General features: G+C 38.7%; 2 protein-coding genes across 3 annotated transcripts; both read right to left on the minus strand.

Moving 5' to 3' along the window:
• Window positions 1–50: 50 nt before the first annotated feature.
• On the minus strand, window positions 51–5,709 carry otub1b (OTU deubiquitinase, ubiquitin aldehyde binding 1b). The gene is made up of 7 exons (XM_057853583.1): window positions 5,466–5,709; window positions 4,935–4,996; window positions 4,756–4,854; window positions 1,055–1,173; window positions 910–994; window positions 633–827; window positions 51–565 (listed from the first exon to the last, which is right to left on the minus strand). The coding sequence occupies exons 1-7, from the start codon at window positions 5,506–5,508 to the stop codon at window positions 368–370; spliced, it is 801 nt and encodes a 266-aa protein (XP_057709566.1). The 5' UTR covers window positions 5,509–5,709; the 3' UTR covers window positions 51–367.
• Window positions 5,710–10,671: 4,962 nt separating this feature from the next.
• On the minus strand, window positions 10,672–17,210 carry fcer1g (Fc epsilon receptor IgFc epsilon receptor Ig). 2 transcript variants are annotated; one of them, XM_057856346.1, is made up of 5 exons: window positions 16,979–17,210; window positions 16,467–16,555; window positions 16,150–16,197; window positions 11,063–11,086; window positions 10,672–10,985 (listed from the first exon to the last, which is right to left on the minus strand). In XM_057856346.1, the coding sequence occupies exons 1-5, from the start codon at window positions 17,034–17,036 to the stop codon at window positions 10,935–10,937; spliced, it is 270 nt and encodes an 89-aa protein (XP_057712329.1). In that variant the 5' UTR covers window positions 17,037–17,210; the 3' UTR covers window positions 10,672–10,934. The 2 variants fall into 2 exon arrangements, with proteins under 2 accessions (XP_057712329.1, XP_057712328.1); XM_057856345.1 differs by having other exon boundaries at window positions 10,675–10,985; window positions 16,467–16,558.
• Between the last annotated feature and the right edge of the window lie 6 nt (window positions 17,211–17,216).

The raw sequence follows: 17,216 nt of genomic DNA on the forward strand, positions 1-17,216 counted from the left end.
TTCAAGATGTGTCATTTGTTAGAACTGCAAATGCATACACAAGACACAAATAAGATGTAAATCCCTTTTAATAAAACTCAATGAAACGCAGTGTAACAAAGGAAGAGAATCCAACAAAGCAAGTTCCTAACAATTACAACCACAAAAGAAACCTGTACAACTCTAAATGCACTTCTATTTTCTCAAAACATTGTTTTGTTTTAGATATTTGGTGATCATCGGGAGTATGTGTGGGAGTGGGGAACCATGAACTGAACTTTTAATATTGTTTGCAACCCGGCGGCGTCGACTCGCGTGCCGAGGAAACGTTCGGCATCACCCGTGCAGCCGTTGAAGTTACAGAACGGAGTGGAGGGAGGTGGAAACCCTATTTGTACAGGATGTCGTAATGGCCCGGTCTGTAGAGAAGGAAGATGCGTGGGTCGCCGCCTTCGGGGAAGATGTGATGATTGACAGTTCCTCCCTCTCCTCTATCCATGTACTCCACATGGATGGATAAGTTCAGGGCCTGGGCTAAGGCGATGATGTGAATGTGGTCGCTTTCCCTGGACATGGGCTCCACCTCCTGGGAAAACGAGTGTGAGCTGACATGTTTTGCAAAAGTGTTCAATGGAGTGAAAGTCAAAACGGACCTGCTGACAAAACTCCTTGACGGAGCGCCCTCCCTCGATGAAGTGCTCAAAGAAACCGTGATTCCGCTGCAGGTAGCCCGAGGTGAGCAGTCGCAAATACACCACCACGTAGTCCGACACGTTCTGGTCGTTGAAGGATCTCAGCAGCTCCTTCAAGCTGTGCTGCTTTTCACACAGGTCGATCAGGTCCATGAACTGCCGAGATAGTCCGGACGTGACTGAGGAGTTCAAGAACATGCAGTTTTTCCAGGTTTTTCCCCCTAACTAGCAAACTCACAGTGTGATGGAAGTCTTCGATGGTGAACTCGGTGAATCCCTCATTCACCAGATCCAGTTTGCTTTTAGCGGCCACGGCTTTGAACCTGAGCGTGGAGTCAATCACGTGAGCACGTGTGCATTGTTGACAACTGACAAGCACTCACTTTTGCAGTTCTTTGCTGTCATCTAGTAGAGACTCGAGATGCGCAAAGCCAAAGGCTCTGTAGAAACAATTTCCGTCCGGTCTGGTCTTACGGATGTATGAGTATTTTTTGTACAAGTCCTACGACAAAGCAGTGAAGAGGTAAAAAGCATGTGGACATAGACTCCACCATCAGTTGACAAGACAGCTCCCACAGACATTGTGCCACGCATTCCCGTATAGGGCCGACCCAGGTAAAACATTAAGTTGGCTTTCACTGTGATAAAATCAAATACATGCTGCGTTCTAACGCTGGATTTAGGTGGAAATAGGACGAAGGTTTTACTACATGCAAGCAGTCTCAAGAGTGATTTGGTCCAGGATTCAAGGTAATTATTATTTTGAAAATCACCATGCACGCACTTTGAATTGTTGTGAACAAAATCAATGGATAAAATTAGTGTAACTTTGGCATGAAATATTTACAAAAAATGAACGATAACTGCCCATTTTTCGCCTTTAACCAAGAATCTAAATTTTGCATTTTAAGCATTTATTTATCATAATTTTTTACTGAAAAAGCTCTTTGTTTCGTGACTGCCGCCATGTTGGATTACACAATACTGTAACTTTGGCATGAAATATTTACGTAAAATAAACGATAATTGCCCGTTTTTTGCTTTTAACCAAGCAGTGTTGTTTTCATCAACGATGACGATTACGAAAATATTTCATCAACCATTTTTTTCATGACGGTGACATCACGATGCAACGGTGCAACACTAGTATCTATAGACCCTACCCACCGACGTCACAAAACCACGTGCTCGCTGTATGGTTCCGCCCACTTGTCCGTCATTTTGTCTCTGTATTAGCATTGGTTTCAATTGATCGAGGAATTTAAAATGCATTTCATGGAAGACCCGGTGCTTTCTGATGCCGTAAACACACTGGATGTGTTGCATAAAAGGCGTTATGTGGAAAAGCTTCGTTCTATACAGTCCCCAGATCCATATTTGATGCCCAAATCGATGTTTTTCGACCCACTGTCTTCGCCCTGTCTGCCTGACATCTGCTACGCTGATATTTACAATTATCTTGTCCACACAAAATCAGCCTATTCTCACGAAAGTTTGAAAAACTTTAAGAGCTTGGAGGCTTATAAATACTTCGTTGCTGGTTGGGTGAAACAGGTCCTCGTCCACGAAAATTCGGCAGGAATCTATCTTGTGCTTGGAAAGGTGAGTTACGAAATTTTCAATTCAAAATCTTTTGTTCTTGCTAACATCCACTGTCAAGTCTAATGTATTTCATGTCATTTGTCAATGGAGCTAGGGCTTTTAATGTTTATATGGTTTAGCGATAGCACTCTCACTACATACATACGTGTATGTTGTCGGCGATTAGCCTAGCAATGATCTTAATTGTGGTTGTCAGCCCAAAACCCTCTAAATATATATTAAATGCATCTGACCAGATAGAAAATGACTTCTACATAATCTGTGGTAATTGTTTGGAGCCCAGTTTTCTCGTCGAATTGCAGCAGCCCATCTCTCTCTCTCCTCTCCGGGTCTCTCGGAATCCGGTAGAACTTCAAGTCTCTCCGTCTATCTTCTCTGTTATTGCAACCGACCGCCACACACGCCTTCACCATTTTGATTATTAATGTTAACGAGCAGAAAAACACGCCGTAAATAGGAGGAATGTACGTAGCCGTAACAGGTCAACACGATGTGTTGACGGACAATTGGGCGGCACCAGTCAGGAGAGCGGAGTTGTGACGTCACGTGGGTAGGGTCTATACACAATAGCCTAACTTTACATTCAAATAATCGTGTACTTTTCGGCCGGCAAATTTAGACATTTCTGCATCCATACCGAAAACAAACTGCTTTTACGTGTTTGATTTTATGTAACGTTTCAATCGAAAAATGACGAGGGCCCGATAGCCGGCAAGACGTGCTGAGGCAATAGTGACTTTAGAATTCAACCTTAATAAGTTGAAATTATATATGGAGGAAAACACTCTGGTTACTTGAAGTTCCGCTCTGAGACCCCCAATTTGGCCAAATTTCAAAATTGTCCGATATGCATGTGTGATACATCATTGGAAAGCTTAAAATCTCAATTTTCTGGGGGGAATTTTTTGTTTTGTTTTTTTTAAAAAAAGGTTTTTTAAACAGCAAAATCCTATCTGGAGGTGAGAGCACGCGAGAGCAGAATTACAGACGCCATGACTTTTCCAAGATATTATCGCGTACTTACCTTGTTTCGATCTGAAAACTTCACGTAGCATTTATCACTGAGTATCAAAACACAGTTGTGAATGCCCACAGCGGGATTTTTGGGGGGTTTTATGGGTGAAACATGGCAAAATAACAAGTGTCATGATGCAGAAATCACAGACATCAAGGAGTAGTCGAGATTTTCTTTGTCATATATTTACCCTTTTAAACTTTTTTTTCTCAAATTTTCTTTGTTTGGATCGATTATTTATCATCTAACACGTCTGAGAAAAAGCGACAGTAAAAAAAAAATGCAACTAAGCGATAGTTATGAGGTAGATATCAGTGACTTTTTTACAGACCCCATTTTTTTCATTGTGACGTCATCTGTTTAAAAGTTTAAAATATGTGAGTGAATAATTTTTTGAAGTTGTTTTTTTTTTGGGTTAGGGTTCTACCCTAAAAATGACATTTTGAATAATAAATATAATTAATTACCTTAGTTTTATGGCTGGGTTAAAACAAAAGCGTTTGCGCCGACGTCTGTAAACGGGGGTTTTCAGGGTAAAACGGACCAATTAAAAATAGTTCGGGGGCTTAATGCACCATAAATCTGCTTTGGCAGCATATAGACATATTGTTCGATCAAACACAACTGTTCTTTTGGCTTAAAATAGAGCAGTTTATTTGAAAGAGGAGTGCAAGAGCAGAACATGCTTTTTCAGTCTTGTCTGTGTTTTCCGCCATATATATATATATATATATATATATATATTGGCCGATACTGCACAGCCAGGTATCGGGGCCAAAAAATGGTATTGGTGCAACACTAGTATCCATAAACAATAGCCTAACTTTACATTCAAATAATCGGGTACTTTTTGGCCAACTGCCCATTTTTGGCAAAAAAAACAACCAAAAAAAAAAAGGGCAAATTTAGACATTTTTGCATCCATACCGAAAAGAAACTGCTTTACATGTTTGATTTTATGTAACATTTCAATCTAAAAATGACGAGGGCCAGATAGCCAGCAAGACGTGCTGAGGCAATGGTGACCTCAGAATTCAGCCTTAGTAAGTTTAAATTATATAAAGAAAATTGCTAAATTGGCTTTTGTTGAGTAAAATTAAGATGATTCTGTATGTTTCCCTCTAGTATTATGTTTCTGATGTGAAAATGGTAAGCCTTACCTTTTTCCACCACCTACACTATTGGAACCCATGTTGATTTGTCTCGCAAGAAAATCAGCCGTGCGTCCGTCTTGCGGCAAAACAAAGAAACTGCGGCGCTGTCATATTTTGAGCATATCATCGGATGTAGAAACAAATGGCAAGTCAAATTTTACGCCGGATGTCGAAAAGAACGTGTGTCGAAGCGATCGTACGTCGAGGTACCATTGTATTTGAAGTTTTTGAAAGTAGGCCCCCTACGGATCAGCCTGTCAACTGATAATGAAGTCTATGATGTTGACATTGTTTATGGTGATATTTTACTGACCTTGATCTTAAGCTGATAAACCGTGTCATCCTCAGAGTACTCCCTCTGCAGCACGGTCAGTTCCTTTCTTTCCGACACTAACGGGTTACTGTTGGCTATCTACGGGACCACCGTGATTCCAGACACTTGGATTAGCAATTTAAACGAGGAAAGATCTTTGCAGTAAAATCAGTGCTCACCTCCTGTTGAATTCTATCCTGCTGTGCAATGATGGCCTCGTCATACGCGAGGCAGTTCACTCCTATAGAAAAAGACACAGTTAGATACACGCTTTGTGAACGTCAAAATGTCAATATGTACTTGAACGTCTACCAGAGAGCAAGACTTGACCTGAAAAGAAACGTATACGTCTATGCAAAGCCAACCACCGGTAGCTCAAATACATAATACACCGTTGTGACGTCATATTTGATTAAATTATACTGCTTTAACATGAATTCAAGTCGAAAACTATCGGGACTGTAACGCACGCTTGCCTGAGCAAACGGGCAAACGAGCGTTTTCCCTTTGTGCAGCAATATTTAGCCTGTTAGCTTTAGCAACATGCTAGGGCCGTTTTCTATTTAGAGACGCTGCATGTCAACCGCTTCAGCCTCACGTAAAACACCGACGCGAACACCGAGCGAACCACTCCGACTCATAGTTGACTTTAGAGTCCAAATTGAGTGGCTTCGTGTATGTTGGCTTATGTTTTCACTTGATTTTCTCACCCTCCATCTCTTTCTGTGATGATTCCTGCTGCTCTTCCGCCATCTTAGCTGTCCAGACTGTTTCCAGGGTTGCCAGCTCGCAAAATCCTGCCCAATCACGCCGCAAAAACTCGCTAAATTCAAGAGAATTCCTGCCTAAATTACAACCTCAAATTCAAGCGAAGATATTTCCCTTTTACAACCCTATGTTTTTTTTACTCATATTATAACAAATTAATAAGTCGACAGTGGTTGACTTGACACGTTGTCGCGAAATGGCGATAAGCATCATGGGAGATGTAGTTGTTGTTTGGAAAAGCTTCAAACGAATGTATTTTTGTTTCAGTAAACAAATTCATCATCAACTATATATTTATTCATTAATATGCGTCAGAAATACATATTTATTCATTGAAATCATCACTGTCCAAGTACAACATTTTCCAAAGTGCATTCTGGGAAAAGTAGTTCTGTTGCAATTGGTGTCAAAAACAAAAGAAAATCCATATGTAACGAGGCAACGATATAAAACACACTTTAATACGCATCATAAAAAAATAATATTACGTCATTTAATTTGGCTGCGTAACTACAAACTAGAAACGACATGCAGTTCTCAGATCATGCGCTGTGAGGCGCTAAAATGCTAACTTAATAACGGCTCTGAATTTGAAGGTGTGAGACGTACAAATTTCTTAAAACTAATCAAAACGGTTCCTTTTAAAACAGACGGATTTTGTCAGAAGTAGTCCAAATATTATCAACCACCCAATGCATTTTTGTCCCTGCCGCGAATCTTTGAATATAGCCAAAATTGAATGGGAACCAGCCCAACCTGGCAACGCTTATTGTTTCATGTTTTTAAAAAAAATAACTTTATTGCTTCAATCCAAGCGTACAAAAACAGCTTCCATGCGATTACCGTAATTTTCGGACTATAAACCGCTACTTTTTTCCTTCATTTTGAATCTTTCGGCCTTTTTGTTGATTTATTTAGGTTAATACGCAACACTTTATTTGAAAGCTGCATCATAAAACTGTCATAACACCTTCATAATTAAGACATTGACACTATCATGGCCATTTTTGAATGCTCATGACAGATGTCATTAAGTGTCATCGGGAAAATTATGTCACTAACCCCAATTATGTCCAACTTGGATCTTTTACATCCATTCAAAAGTGAGATCATTTGCCAGATAACACTAAATGACATCTGTTACAAGCATTCATTAATGCTTATGACAGTGTAATATCATAATTATGATTGTCTAATGACAGTCTTACAGCGCCACTGTCAAAAAAAAGTGTAAGCAAATACCATAACTAGCAATTAATGAAACAACCGGAACAATAACTGAAGAAATAATTAGCACGGAACATGAATTTTGATTGTTACTTACGTCTGTAGGGCTGCAATGCATGCTAGGAGGCATGTTGGATGACAACAGTGTTGGCAGCAGAGGTTGAAGCTCCCTGACCTCAGGACCCCTGAATGGCCCTTAATTTATTTTACTTTACATTCACATGTCTTTATTTAAATCATTGTCTGATTAAATATTATGTTCTACTCGATACATACTTAAAAACTTTAACGTATTGAATATTTCAAAGATATATTTTTTCCTTTTATTGCACTATGCTAAGATCATAGAGGTGAACGAGAAAATACGATTAAGTTTTTAAAAGTGGGACAAGAAGCCAGAGAATTAGGGCGAGAGTTGGCTGTGGACGGCAGGCTTGACAACGTAGCCATGCTCTCCATTGAGCATGAGCTTTTTTGAAAACTCGATTTCACTGATGTTTTAAATGACTTTGCCGTCAAAAAATCTAGGCGCATCACTGTTTGAGGGCTTGATATTCCCAGGGACGTGGACGGGGCAGGCACAGGATATTGAGTTATACTGTTTTGTTGCTTAGCAGGCAGGCATAGCACTCTCAGTTGTATTGTACTGTAGCCTACATGGGAAAATAGATTGAAATTGTTTATATTGTGTCACATTACATTACGGTCTGTTAAATTTAACTGTCCATCTCAAATTAAATGATTTGAAAATTTACACTGTCATTGCTTGCAAAGCGTTAAAAATACTCCGTATGTTGTCGTGATAAGCCGGGAAAATTACGGTACACATTTGCCAAGATGCAACTCAGAGAGGAGTGACACGTTTTTTTTGTTATTCTTTTTAAGATATTTTAGAACTTTGTGTAAAACAGCATCATGCTTGATGAGTGCAGCAAAGCAGACTGACCTCAATGGAGGGTAAGCTTTCCTTCATCCTCAGCGGGATGCTGTCCTCAATCTGCGGGAAAACCGACAAAAAGACTTTTCTACACTCAAACTTGCGAAACTTTTGTTTCCTCAAGAGGGAACAACGCGTCATTTCGCGGATGACAGAGAAATGACTATCAATTTCCAATGAAACGTTGATCTGAGCAGTCAGCCCAGGGGAAACGGGCTGGTTTCGTCTCATTGGCAGAACTGGGTCGCGCAAGACGGATGAGGGGAAGTCGGATCATACGTTTTCTTTGTCTAGCGGAGGTGAAAGAAGAATTCTGTGCCTTTGAATCTGAGTGGGCCGAAATCGCACCATCCAACTTACTAAGTGTACTCCAAACAACAGTTGAGTTTTCAACATGATGATGTGACACTCAGTTTCTTTGTTCATCACTATAATATACCAAATTATGATTAGTGATGGGGGAAGTTACATTACATTTATTACTCACTGCTGACAGTAGTTATTTATATGTTATATCATTTCTCCCCCCTACTTACTCTGAAAGTGCCTCAGATGCTTAATATGGAGAAGGAGAACACATCCGCCAAGAAAAAAAAAACAACCTGCAGAACGGAAGCATCATTCATCCTGGCCTCCAGGAGAAAATAGTTCCTAATTTGAATACGGTGATCCCTCGCTACTTTGCGCTTCAAACTTCACACCCTTGGTCCATTGCGGATATTTTCTCAATCAAAAAAAAAATAAATAAATAAATTAATACAGATGAGCTGTCCCGAGCCAATCGCGTAGTCTCAGTCTCCCTCCCTCCCTCCCTCCCTCCCCCTGCTCTTTGTTGGTCAGGCAGTGCACTGGGGTTGCTTATTAAAGTTAACAATGATTGACAAACGTTTGGGTTTGATCTTGCCAGAGACGCAAACTTCATAGTGTCGCATGTGTCAATCATCGTTTAAATTGTTAAACAGTTGCTGTGGCAACTCATTGTGTGTAAGTGAGCTTGAGCATATTTGAGTGGACTCACTTAATAAAGCCAAACATTTTTTTACTTTATTCTTGTTTAAAACTAATTTGGTGGGACAGTAACGTGTTTAAAACTTTTCAATGCTAAATCTGAATAAAATAAAAAAATACATATTTTTCTGGGCGCTACTTCGCGGCTTTCACATATCGCGGCGGGTTCTGGTCCCCATTAACCGCGAAAAATGAGGGATCACTGTGGTTGAATATACACTGCTGGCCAAAAGTATTGACACCCCTGTAATTCAGTCAGATAACGCTCAATTTTTCTCCGAAAATGATTGCAATTACAAATTCTTTGGAAGTAATATCTTCATTTGTTTTGATTGCAATGATAAAACACAAAAGAGAATGGGAAAAAAATTAAATCCTGATCATTTTACACAAAATTCCAAAAATGGGCCGGACTAAAATATTGGCACCCTTTGAAAAATCATGTGATGCTGCTTCTCTAATTTGTGTAATTAACAGCACCTGTTACTTACATGTGGCACATAACAGGTGTTGGCAATAACTAAATTACAATTGCAGCCAGTTAAAATGGATTAAAGTTGACTCAACCTCTGTCCTTGTATCACATTGAGCATGAAGAAAAGAAAGACGACCAAAGAACTGTCTGAGGACTTGAGAAGCAAAATTCTGAGTAAGCATGGGCAATTTCAAGGCTCCAAGTCCATCTCCAAAAACCTGAATGTTCCTGTGTCTACCGTGCGCAATAAGTGTAAAGCCCATGGCACTGTGGCTAACCTCTCTAGATGTGGACGGACAAGAAAATTTGACAAGATTTCAACAAAAAAATGTGCAGATGGTGGACAAAGAACCTCGACTAACATCCAAACAAGTTCAAACTGTCCTGCGGTCTGAGGGTACAACAGCGTCAACTTGTACTATCCGTCGGCGTCTAAATGAAAAGGGACTCTATGGTAGGGTACCCAGGAAGACCACAGAGGCATAAAAAAGGGCTGGAGTTTGCAAAAACGTACCTGAGAAAGCCAAAAACGTCTTGGAAGAATCTTCTCTGGTCAGACAAAGAATTTGGACAACATAGAGTTTACAGGGAAAAAAACGAGCCCTTCAAGGATAAGAACACGGTCCCCACAGTCAAACATGGCAGAGGTTTCCTGATGTTTTGGGGTTGCTTTGCTACCTCTGGCACTGGACTACTTCACCGTGAGCATGGCATGATGGAGTCTGAAGACTACTAACAAATTTTGCAGCATAATGTATGGCCCAGTGTGAAAAAGCTGTGTCTCCCTCAGAGGTCATGGGTCTTCCAGCAGGACAATGACGCCAAACACACTTCAAAAAGCACTAGAAAATGGTTTGAGAGAAAGCTCTGGAGACTTTTAAAGAGTCCAGACCTGAACCCCATAGAACACCTGTGGAGAAATCTGAAAATGGCAGTTTGGAGAACGAACCCTTCAAATCTCAGAGACCTGAAGCAGTTGCCCAAAGAAGAATGGTCTAGAATTCCAGCAGAACATTGTAAGAAACTCACTGAATGATACCAGAAGGCTGAGGGTGCCAATACTTCTGTCCTCAGACAGTTCTTTGGTCTTCTTTCTTTTCTCCCTGCTCAATGCGGTACACATAAAGACACTGGACAGAGGTTGAGTCAACTTTAATCCATTTTAACTGGCTGCAAGTGTTATTTAGTTATTGCGACCCTCTGTTATATGCGACAGGTAAGTAATAGGTGCTGTTAATTATAAAAATTAGAGAAGGATCACATGATTTTTCCAAGGGTGCCAATACTTTTTACCCATTTTTGGAGTTTTGTGTCAAATGATTATTTTTTTTCATTCTCTTTTGTGTTTTTTAACTGCAAGCAAAATAAATGAAAGCATTTGTAATTGCAATCATTTTCTGGGAACTCACGGAATCACCATTTAAATATGTTTTCACACCCCTAAGTGAAAGGTTTTAATTATATATATATATATATATATTTTTTTTTTTTTTTTAAAGTAAAGAACAAAGTGATCCTTGGTTTATATCAACCTTTTAATAAGCCAAGGCACATATTTTGCATTTTAACTTTCATAAAGTCTACAAATACCAAGCTGCATATCGTCTCAATTTTGTTGTCAATCCTGATGAAATTCAAGGAAAAAATGCATATACAACGCATTCATTTTTAGTCACAAATTGCACAAAAGCTTCTAGTTTTGCCTATTTGCTGAAATACGCATCACTGAGATGAAACAGTGATTTTGTTTCATCTTTTCGTTTTTTACTTCGAGCCAATTTTCGAATATGTGTCCTGGGCGTGAGAAGTCAAATCCTGGGAAAACAATAAGGAAAAAAAACTAAATTAATGCAGGGGTATTTTGGTGGGTGCACATCATCAAAAGGACTTACAGTGTAGATTCCTTCTTCGGTCATCTGGGAAAAAGGTGGAAAAAAAAGTTGTCAATCATGGGGTAAAAAAATGCTGTCGGTATCATAACATATCAGGACAATTCATGAGGTTATAACGAAATGCAACAATTTATTGTGCTTGTGTACAGCGAGTACAAAGAAATAAGGTGCCGATACTTAAAAATACATACTTTTCAAGATCTAGTTTCCAATTGCTGGACACCCTACCCAAGATGGCCGCTAGCTACACAGACAGCTGTCGAAAAATGAGTGCTCTAGTATCAATTGTTTATTAAAATTAGGGCTGTCAATCGATTAAAATTTTAATCGAGTTAATCACAGCTTAATTAATTAATCGTAATTAATCGCAATTCAGACCATCTATAAAATATGCCATATTTTTCTGTAAATTATTGTTGGAATGCTGAGATAAGACAAAAGACGGATATATACATTCAACATACTGTACATAAGTACTGTATTTGTTTACTATAACAATAAATCAACAAGATGGCATTAACATTCTGTTAAAGCGATCCATGGATAGAAAGACTTGCAGTTCTTAAAAGATAAATGTTAGTTCAAGTTATAGAAATGTTATATTAAAACCCCTCTTAATGTTTTCGTTTTCATAAAATTTGTAAAATTTTCAAACAAAAAATAATCTAGTAGCTCACCATTGATGATGTCAAATTGTCAATAATTACACAATGCTCAGAGTGCTGAAAAACCCATAAAATCAGCTGCACCCAAGTGCCAGCAGAGGGCGACAAAAAACATAAGTAACAAATGGACATGACACTGCTGTCATTTTAATCTGTTTGAGCGGGTTATGTGCATTAATGTGTCAAATATTTTAACGTGATTAATCTAAAAAAAAAAAAAACTAACGCCCGTTAACGCGATAATTTTGACAGCCCTAATTAAAATTCTTAAAAAATATTATCGGTACAGTATTGGCAAAGTCAGGTCTCAAAACCTTCTTACATTATTTCCAACCTCATTTTTAGGTTCACATGTACAGTAGTACCTCTACTTAAGAACGTCTTCACATACAAAATTTTCAGGTTAAGACACGCCTCAACGGGAAAATATTGCTTCCTGTTAAGAAATTTCAGGATACAACATGCTAAAATACAGTATGGCTGGTACTTGAAGATCCAATAGTTCACTGAACGTAAGCTGCTCTGCCATTGGCTATTGCCTAACATTCCAAGCACCTAATTGGCTACTGTATGTGTATGTGTGTATCCCAGAGGTAAAGGCCTTTTTGCTACGATCCAACCAGTTCGAAACTTCTCTGAGTAACTGAAAGTGACGCTAACAAATGTTAGCGCAGCTAGCCAGACTCCACGATCCAACCAGCCAGTCCTTTAACTTAGTGCATTTGATTGACAGAAGGGAATTCAATGTGCTTAAAAACCACATTATGAAATAAAAAGGCCATTGTGGAAAAAGACATTACATGATACCTCTACCTAAGAATGTCTCTAGATACAGAAATTTCAGGTTAAGAAACTTCTAAACAGGAAAATATTTCCTCTTAAGAAAGAAATTTCAGGATACAAAAGACAAATATACAGTACGACTGGTACTCACAGCTCCCATAATTTACTGAATGTAAGCTGCTCTGCCATTGGTTATTGCCTAGCACTCCTGGCATCCAATTGGCTAAGAGGGACCTCTACTGTATGTGTATGTGTGTATTCCAGAGGTCAAGGCCTTTTGTTACTATCCAACCGGTTCGTAACTTCTCTGAGTAACTGAAAGTGACGCTAACAAATGCTAGCACAGCTAGCCAAACTCCAACTAATCCCTTAACTGACTCCGCCTTGTGTGTTTGATTGACACGAGACAATTCATTGTGCTGAAAAACGACATTATGAAATAAAGAGACCATTGTGGAAAAAGACATGAAAGTGATTCCTCTTAAGAAGGAAATTTCGGGATACAAAAGGCAAAAAGCTCCCATAGTTTACTGAACGTAAGCTGCTCTGTCATTGGCTATAGCCGGGCATTCCTGGCACCTAATTGGCTAAAAGGGACCTCTACTGTATGTATGCATCCCAGCGTCCTCTTGTTTCGACTACGTGTTCAGAAAGCTTTAAATGAGTAAAATTAACGTTTATTCTTTATTCTTATGTACAACTCAGATTTTATGTTTATTGTGCAATAATCTAATTGTAGCATGTACCGTAATTTTTGTATTTTTGCACTGCTCCCTTAGGGGAAATAGCCAAACTCTGCTGCCACCTGCCATCATCCAACATGCCTCCTAGCATGCATTGCAGCACTAAAGATGTAAATAACAATTGAAATTCATGTTCTGTGCCAATTATTTCTTCAGTTACTGCTACGGTTGTTAAATTTATTGCTAATTATGATATTTGGTCACACTTTATTTGGCAGAAGCGCCATTAGACCATCATATTCATGAAATGACACTGCCATGAGCATTAATAAACGCTTATGAAAGATGTCATTTTGTGTCGTCCGTTGAATTATCTCACTTTTGAATGGATGTAAAAGATCCAAGCTGGAAATAAATGGAGTTCGTGACATAATTTGCCGGATGACACTTAATGACATCTGTTGTAAGCATTCATTAACGCCTATGATAGCGTCATAACATAATTATGACGGTCTTATGGCAGTCTTAAGACAGCACACATTTATATGGAAAACAAGTCTCTACTTACAGAATTTTTAAGTTAAGAAACCACTTCCAGAACGAATTCATTTCAATTGTAGAGGTACCACTGTTTACAGGCGTATGAAAAAGTATCTGAACCTTTTGGTGCATTTCTGAATAAAATCCCCATCAAATGTGATCTGATCTTTCTCAAAATCACACAGATGAAAAAACAGTGTCTGCGTTAACTAAAACCACCCAAAACATTTATACTAGGGCTGTCAAACGATTAAAATTTTCAATCGACTTAATTCCTTTTTTTGCTTAAAAATTAATCGTGATTAATCGCAATTCAAACCATCTATAAAATAGGCCATATTTTTCTGTAAATTATTGTTGTAATGGAAAGATAAGACACAAGATGGATATATACAATCAACATACGGTAGATAAGTACTGTATTTGTTTATTATAACGAAGCGATATAAGCGATCAATGGATAGAAAGACTTGTAGTTCTTAAAAGATAAATGTTAGTACAAGTTATTGGCAGTGTACCTTTGTGTGAAAACAGTAGTCAGATTGGCCCTACAACCCACCAAATTCAAATTATTCCGTAAAAACCATTGATTGGTGTACTGCAGACCGAAATGAGAATTAAATTTGCTAATAAAATCGTTTAAGATTATTTTAGATGCATATATGTTACATTTTTCTTTTGGAGTATTCGAAGAGGAATACAATAGACCAATGAATTTGGAAAAAAATCACCATTTCTTTAAGTAGTCACATGAATAATAAGGTGGCCTGTGAAAATCAACGTAAAACAACTCGGCAAGGACTTTCCAGAAAGTACTTGTTGAGTCACTCTTTCAACAATCATGTGGTATTAATAGCTGATTGGACTTTCCTAAACATGTATAATCTACGTGACATGGTTAGTGCTGATTGGGATTGATAACAGAATCATTAGATAATCTGCCAAATGATTCCATGGTATTGAAATAATCCCTACAATTGTCGCTGCGACCAGTTAATCTTACTGAAAAAAATTAATTATAGTTACAAATTACTTCTCCCATAAAGTAATTGCGTTAGTAACTCAGTTACCTGAATGTAAGAGTAATTAGTTACTTGGCAAAGTAATTGGTGATAATTACTTTTTTTTTTCCTCAAAAAAAAAAAATAAAATAAAATAAAATAAAATAAAAAAAAACATTGGCCACACTATGTGAATTTTTTTGTGAAGGTTTTTGGTACAATTGGCCCGAGCCCAATTCTTTACCCTAATTTACCCTTTACCCTGAATCAACTGTTAAAAGTTGTTAAAATTGCTCCCATTATTGCATTAGTTCCCTTCTCTATACTTTCGACATATGAAAGTTTTAAAACTGTTTCATCATTTAAAGAATGATTCAAGTCAAGATTTGCCGATTTAGAAGTATTTTAGATAAAAAAGTTACTCAGGTTCGCTCGGAAGGTTCTCTACAACAGAGCCGTCCTATAAAGTCTACTGCTTTAAGATGGCGGCTGTTTACAAACGCATCTAGTGCCGTGTCTGTCATTTTGCATCTAGTTATATCTATATACCGTATATGTGATATCTACCATGTCTATCATATCTACCATAACATGCGGGCGTAGTTTGTAGGCTATCGGCTACAACATGTATTATTGGAGCTACCTAGCATCGCGTTTGCTTGGCGTCACAACTTTCTTGCCTCCTCCCCACTCCTGCTCTGCTCTGTCGTCTATGTGAGTCCGTCTCCCTCAGACTTTTCGACCAATATAATAACGCATGTCTTTCCGTCCTCAGTAACGGTAACGGCGTTGCCAAGATGAGAAAAGTAATTAATTAGATTACTCACCACTGAAAAAAATAACGCCATTAGTAACGCCGTTATGTTGTAACGCCATTATTAACAACACTGGCTGCGACAGTGCAGTAAAGCTTTGTGTGCTAAATCTGTTGGCCCGAGGCAATTGCCTGATTTGCCTAATGGGACGTGACGCCTCTGGGCATCACCTAGACAGCGATTTCTCCCAGGAATCTGACTGAACTCCAGCATTTTTGTTGAGAATGGGCCAAGATTAGTCCTGATTGATGTGACAGACTGATCTGCAGCGTCTGGTTGAAGTTGTTGCTGCCAAAGGGGCTGCCATAAAATATTAAATGTGATGGTTTACTTACTTACTTCCAACCCTCCTTTAATTGTTTGTATGTTATCCTCATTAAAATATGAAAACCTATGTTTGGGTGGTTTTAGTTAAAGCAGTTTTTTCATCTGTGTGATTTTGACAAAGATCAGATTTGATGGGGATTTTATGATGTAAGAAATTCCAAAAAGTTCAGATATTTTTTCATACTACTGTATGTTAAAACGCAAACCAACACAAAACATTTTTTTCTGGTTGACACCAGTACGCTTCCAAATCATTTGTACGTATTCCTTTACCTGCTTGTTGTTTGCCTTCTTCTCCGCCGACTCCTTAGAAGTACGTATCTAAACATATTAACAGAAAACGTTTCAATTCACGGTTATCCTTTTCAAGGCTAGTCTTCAAAGTGCATCGACTTGTACGCGCCCGCAACAAATTGGGGTGTGTTTCACAATCACACAGGAAGTGAAGCAACATCCACATGAACTGCATTCAAGTGATGATTACTGCATTTAGCCATCACTGTCTGGGATTGATTTTGTTCATGTGGCTCATCGAAATGATGATGCAGGAATACAGACAATATGGAGGAGGGGGAAAAAGGTATAAAAACCTTGAGTCTGCAGTAGAGAGCCGTCAGGACGATGCCGTACACTAACAGAATGGCGTCCAGCACGTAACAGGTTTCGGGTTCTGTAAGAGCTGCTATAAGAACGAGATGAAACTAATCGTCAAACCACATTCAAAAATGCGTTTTCATGAAAAGTGAACGTTCTTACATTTCTGTCCTACACGCAAGTGAAACAGAAATGAATTATTTTTCACAGGTCCGATCACATGACGGTTTGTAATTGAGTTGGAAAAAGGCAAAACTGTTGGAAAAGCTTAACAATTTACCACTTTTGGCTAACGGAACATTTGAAAAAATTGTTTAGTTCAATCACTTAAATCTTCTTAAGTCTGTTTTTTTTTTTATCAGTATCAACAAAAAATTGAGTTCAAGTACAGTACAAACATTTAATTTTCGTTTTTCAGAGTCGCTCACCACAAGCAACTTATGACGGGGTCGGAATTTAGGGCAAATGGAAGAAGTCGTCATAAGCGGTGACGAAACTGCATACTCACCAGCTTGACCGAACGTCATCCACAGAGGAATGGCCACAAGTAAGGGTCTCCCGACCATGGTTCTCTCAAATCCGGAACGCGGAATGACCCGACTGGAAACTTTTTCAGAGCTGTGAAAAATGACTAGTGCCTACGTTCAAAAAAGTCACAGGGGGAAGTTGTGGTCTGAGCTCGAGGTCCATCTATCTACGATCTTGTTAAGAGGCCACTCCTCTTTTAAACCCAAACCACAGCCAAG

The sequence above is a fragment of the Corythoichthys intestinalis genome, chromosome 13, assembly GCF_030265065.1.
Source record: "Corythoichthys intestinalis isolate RoL2023-P3 chromosome 13, ASM3026506v1, whole genome shotgun sequence".
In the NCBI taxonomy this organism is placed as follows: domain Eukaryota; kingdom Metazoa; phylum Chordata; class Actinopteri; order Syngnathiformes; family Syngnathidae; genus Corythoichthys; species Corythoichthys intestinalis.

Excerpts from the sequence above, each read along its gene's own strand:
- otub1b (XM_057853583.1), bottom strand. The coding sequence starts at position 5,508 with ATGGCGGAAGAGCAGCAGGAATCATCACAGAAAGAGATGGAGG. Across the intron at positions 4,997-5,465 it reads ATCACAGAAAGAGATGGAGG|GAGTGAACTGCCTCGCGTAT; the intron begins GTGAGAAAATCA and ends CTTTTTCTATAG. Across the intron at positions 995-1,054 it reads GACAGCAAAGAACTGCAAAA|GTTCAAAGCCGTGGCCGCTA; the intron begins GTGAGTGCTTGT and ends CTCCACGCTCAG.
- fcer1g (XM_057856345.1), bottom strand. The coding sequence starts at position 17,036 with ATGGTCGGGAGACCCTTACTTGTGGCCATTCCTCTGTGGATGACGTTC. Across the intron at positions 16,198-16,466 it reads CTCTCTACTGCAGACTCAAG|ATACGTACTTCTAAGGAGTC; the intron begins GTTTTTATACCT and ends TAATATGTTTAG. Across the intron at positions 11,087-16,149 it reads AGAAGGCAAACAACAAGCAG|ATGACCGAAGAAGGAATCTA; the intron begins GTAAAGGAATAC and ends CCTTTTTCCCAG.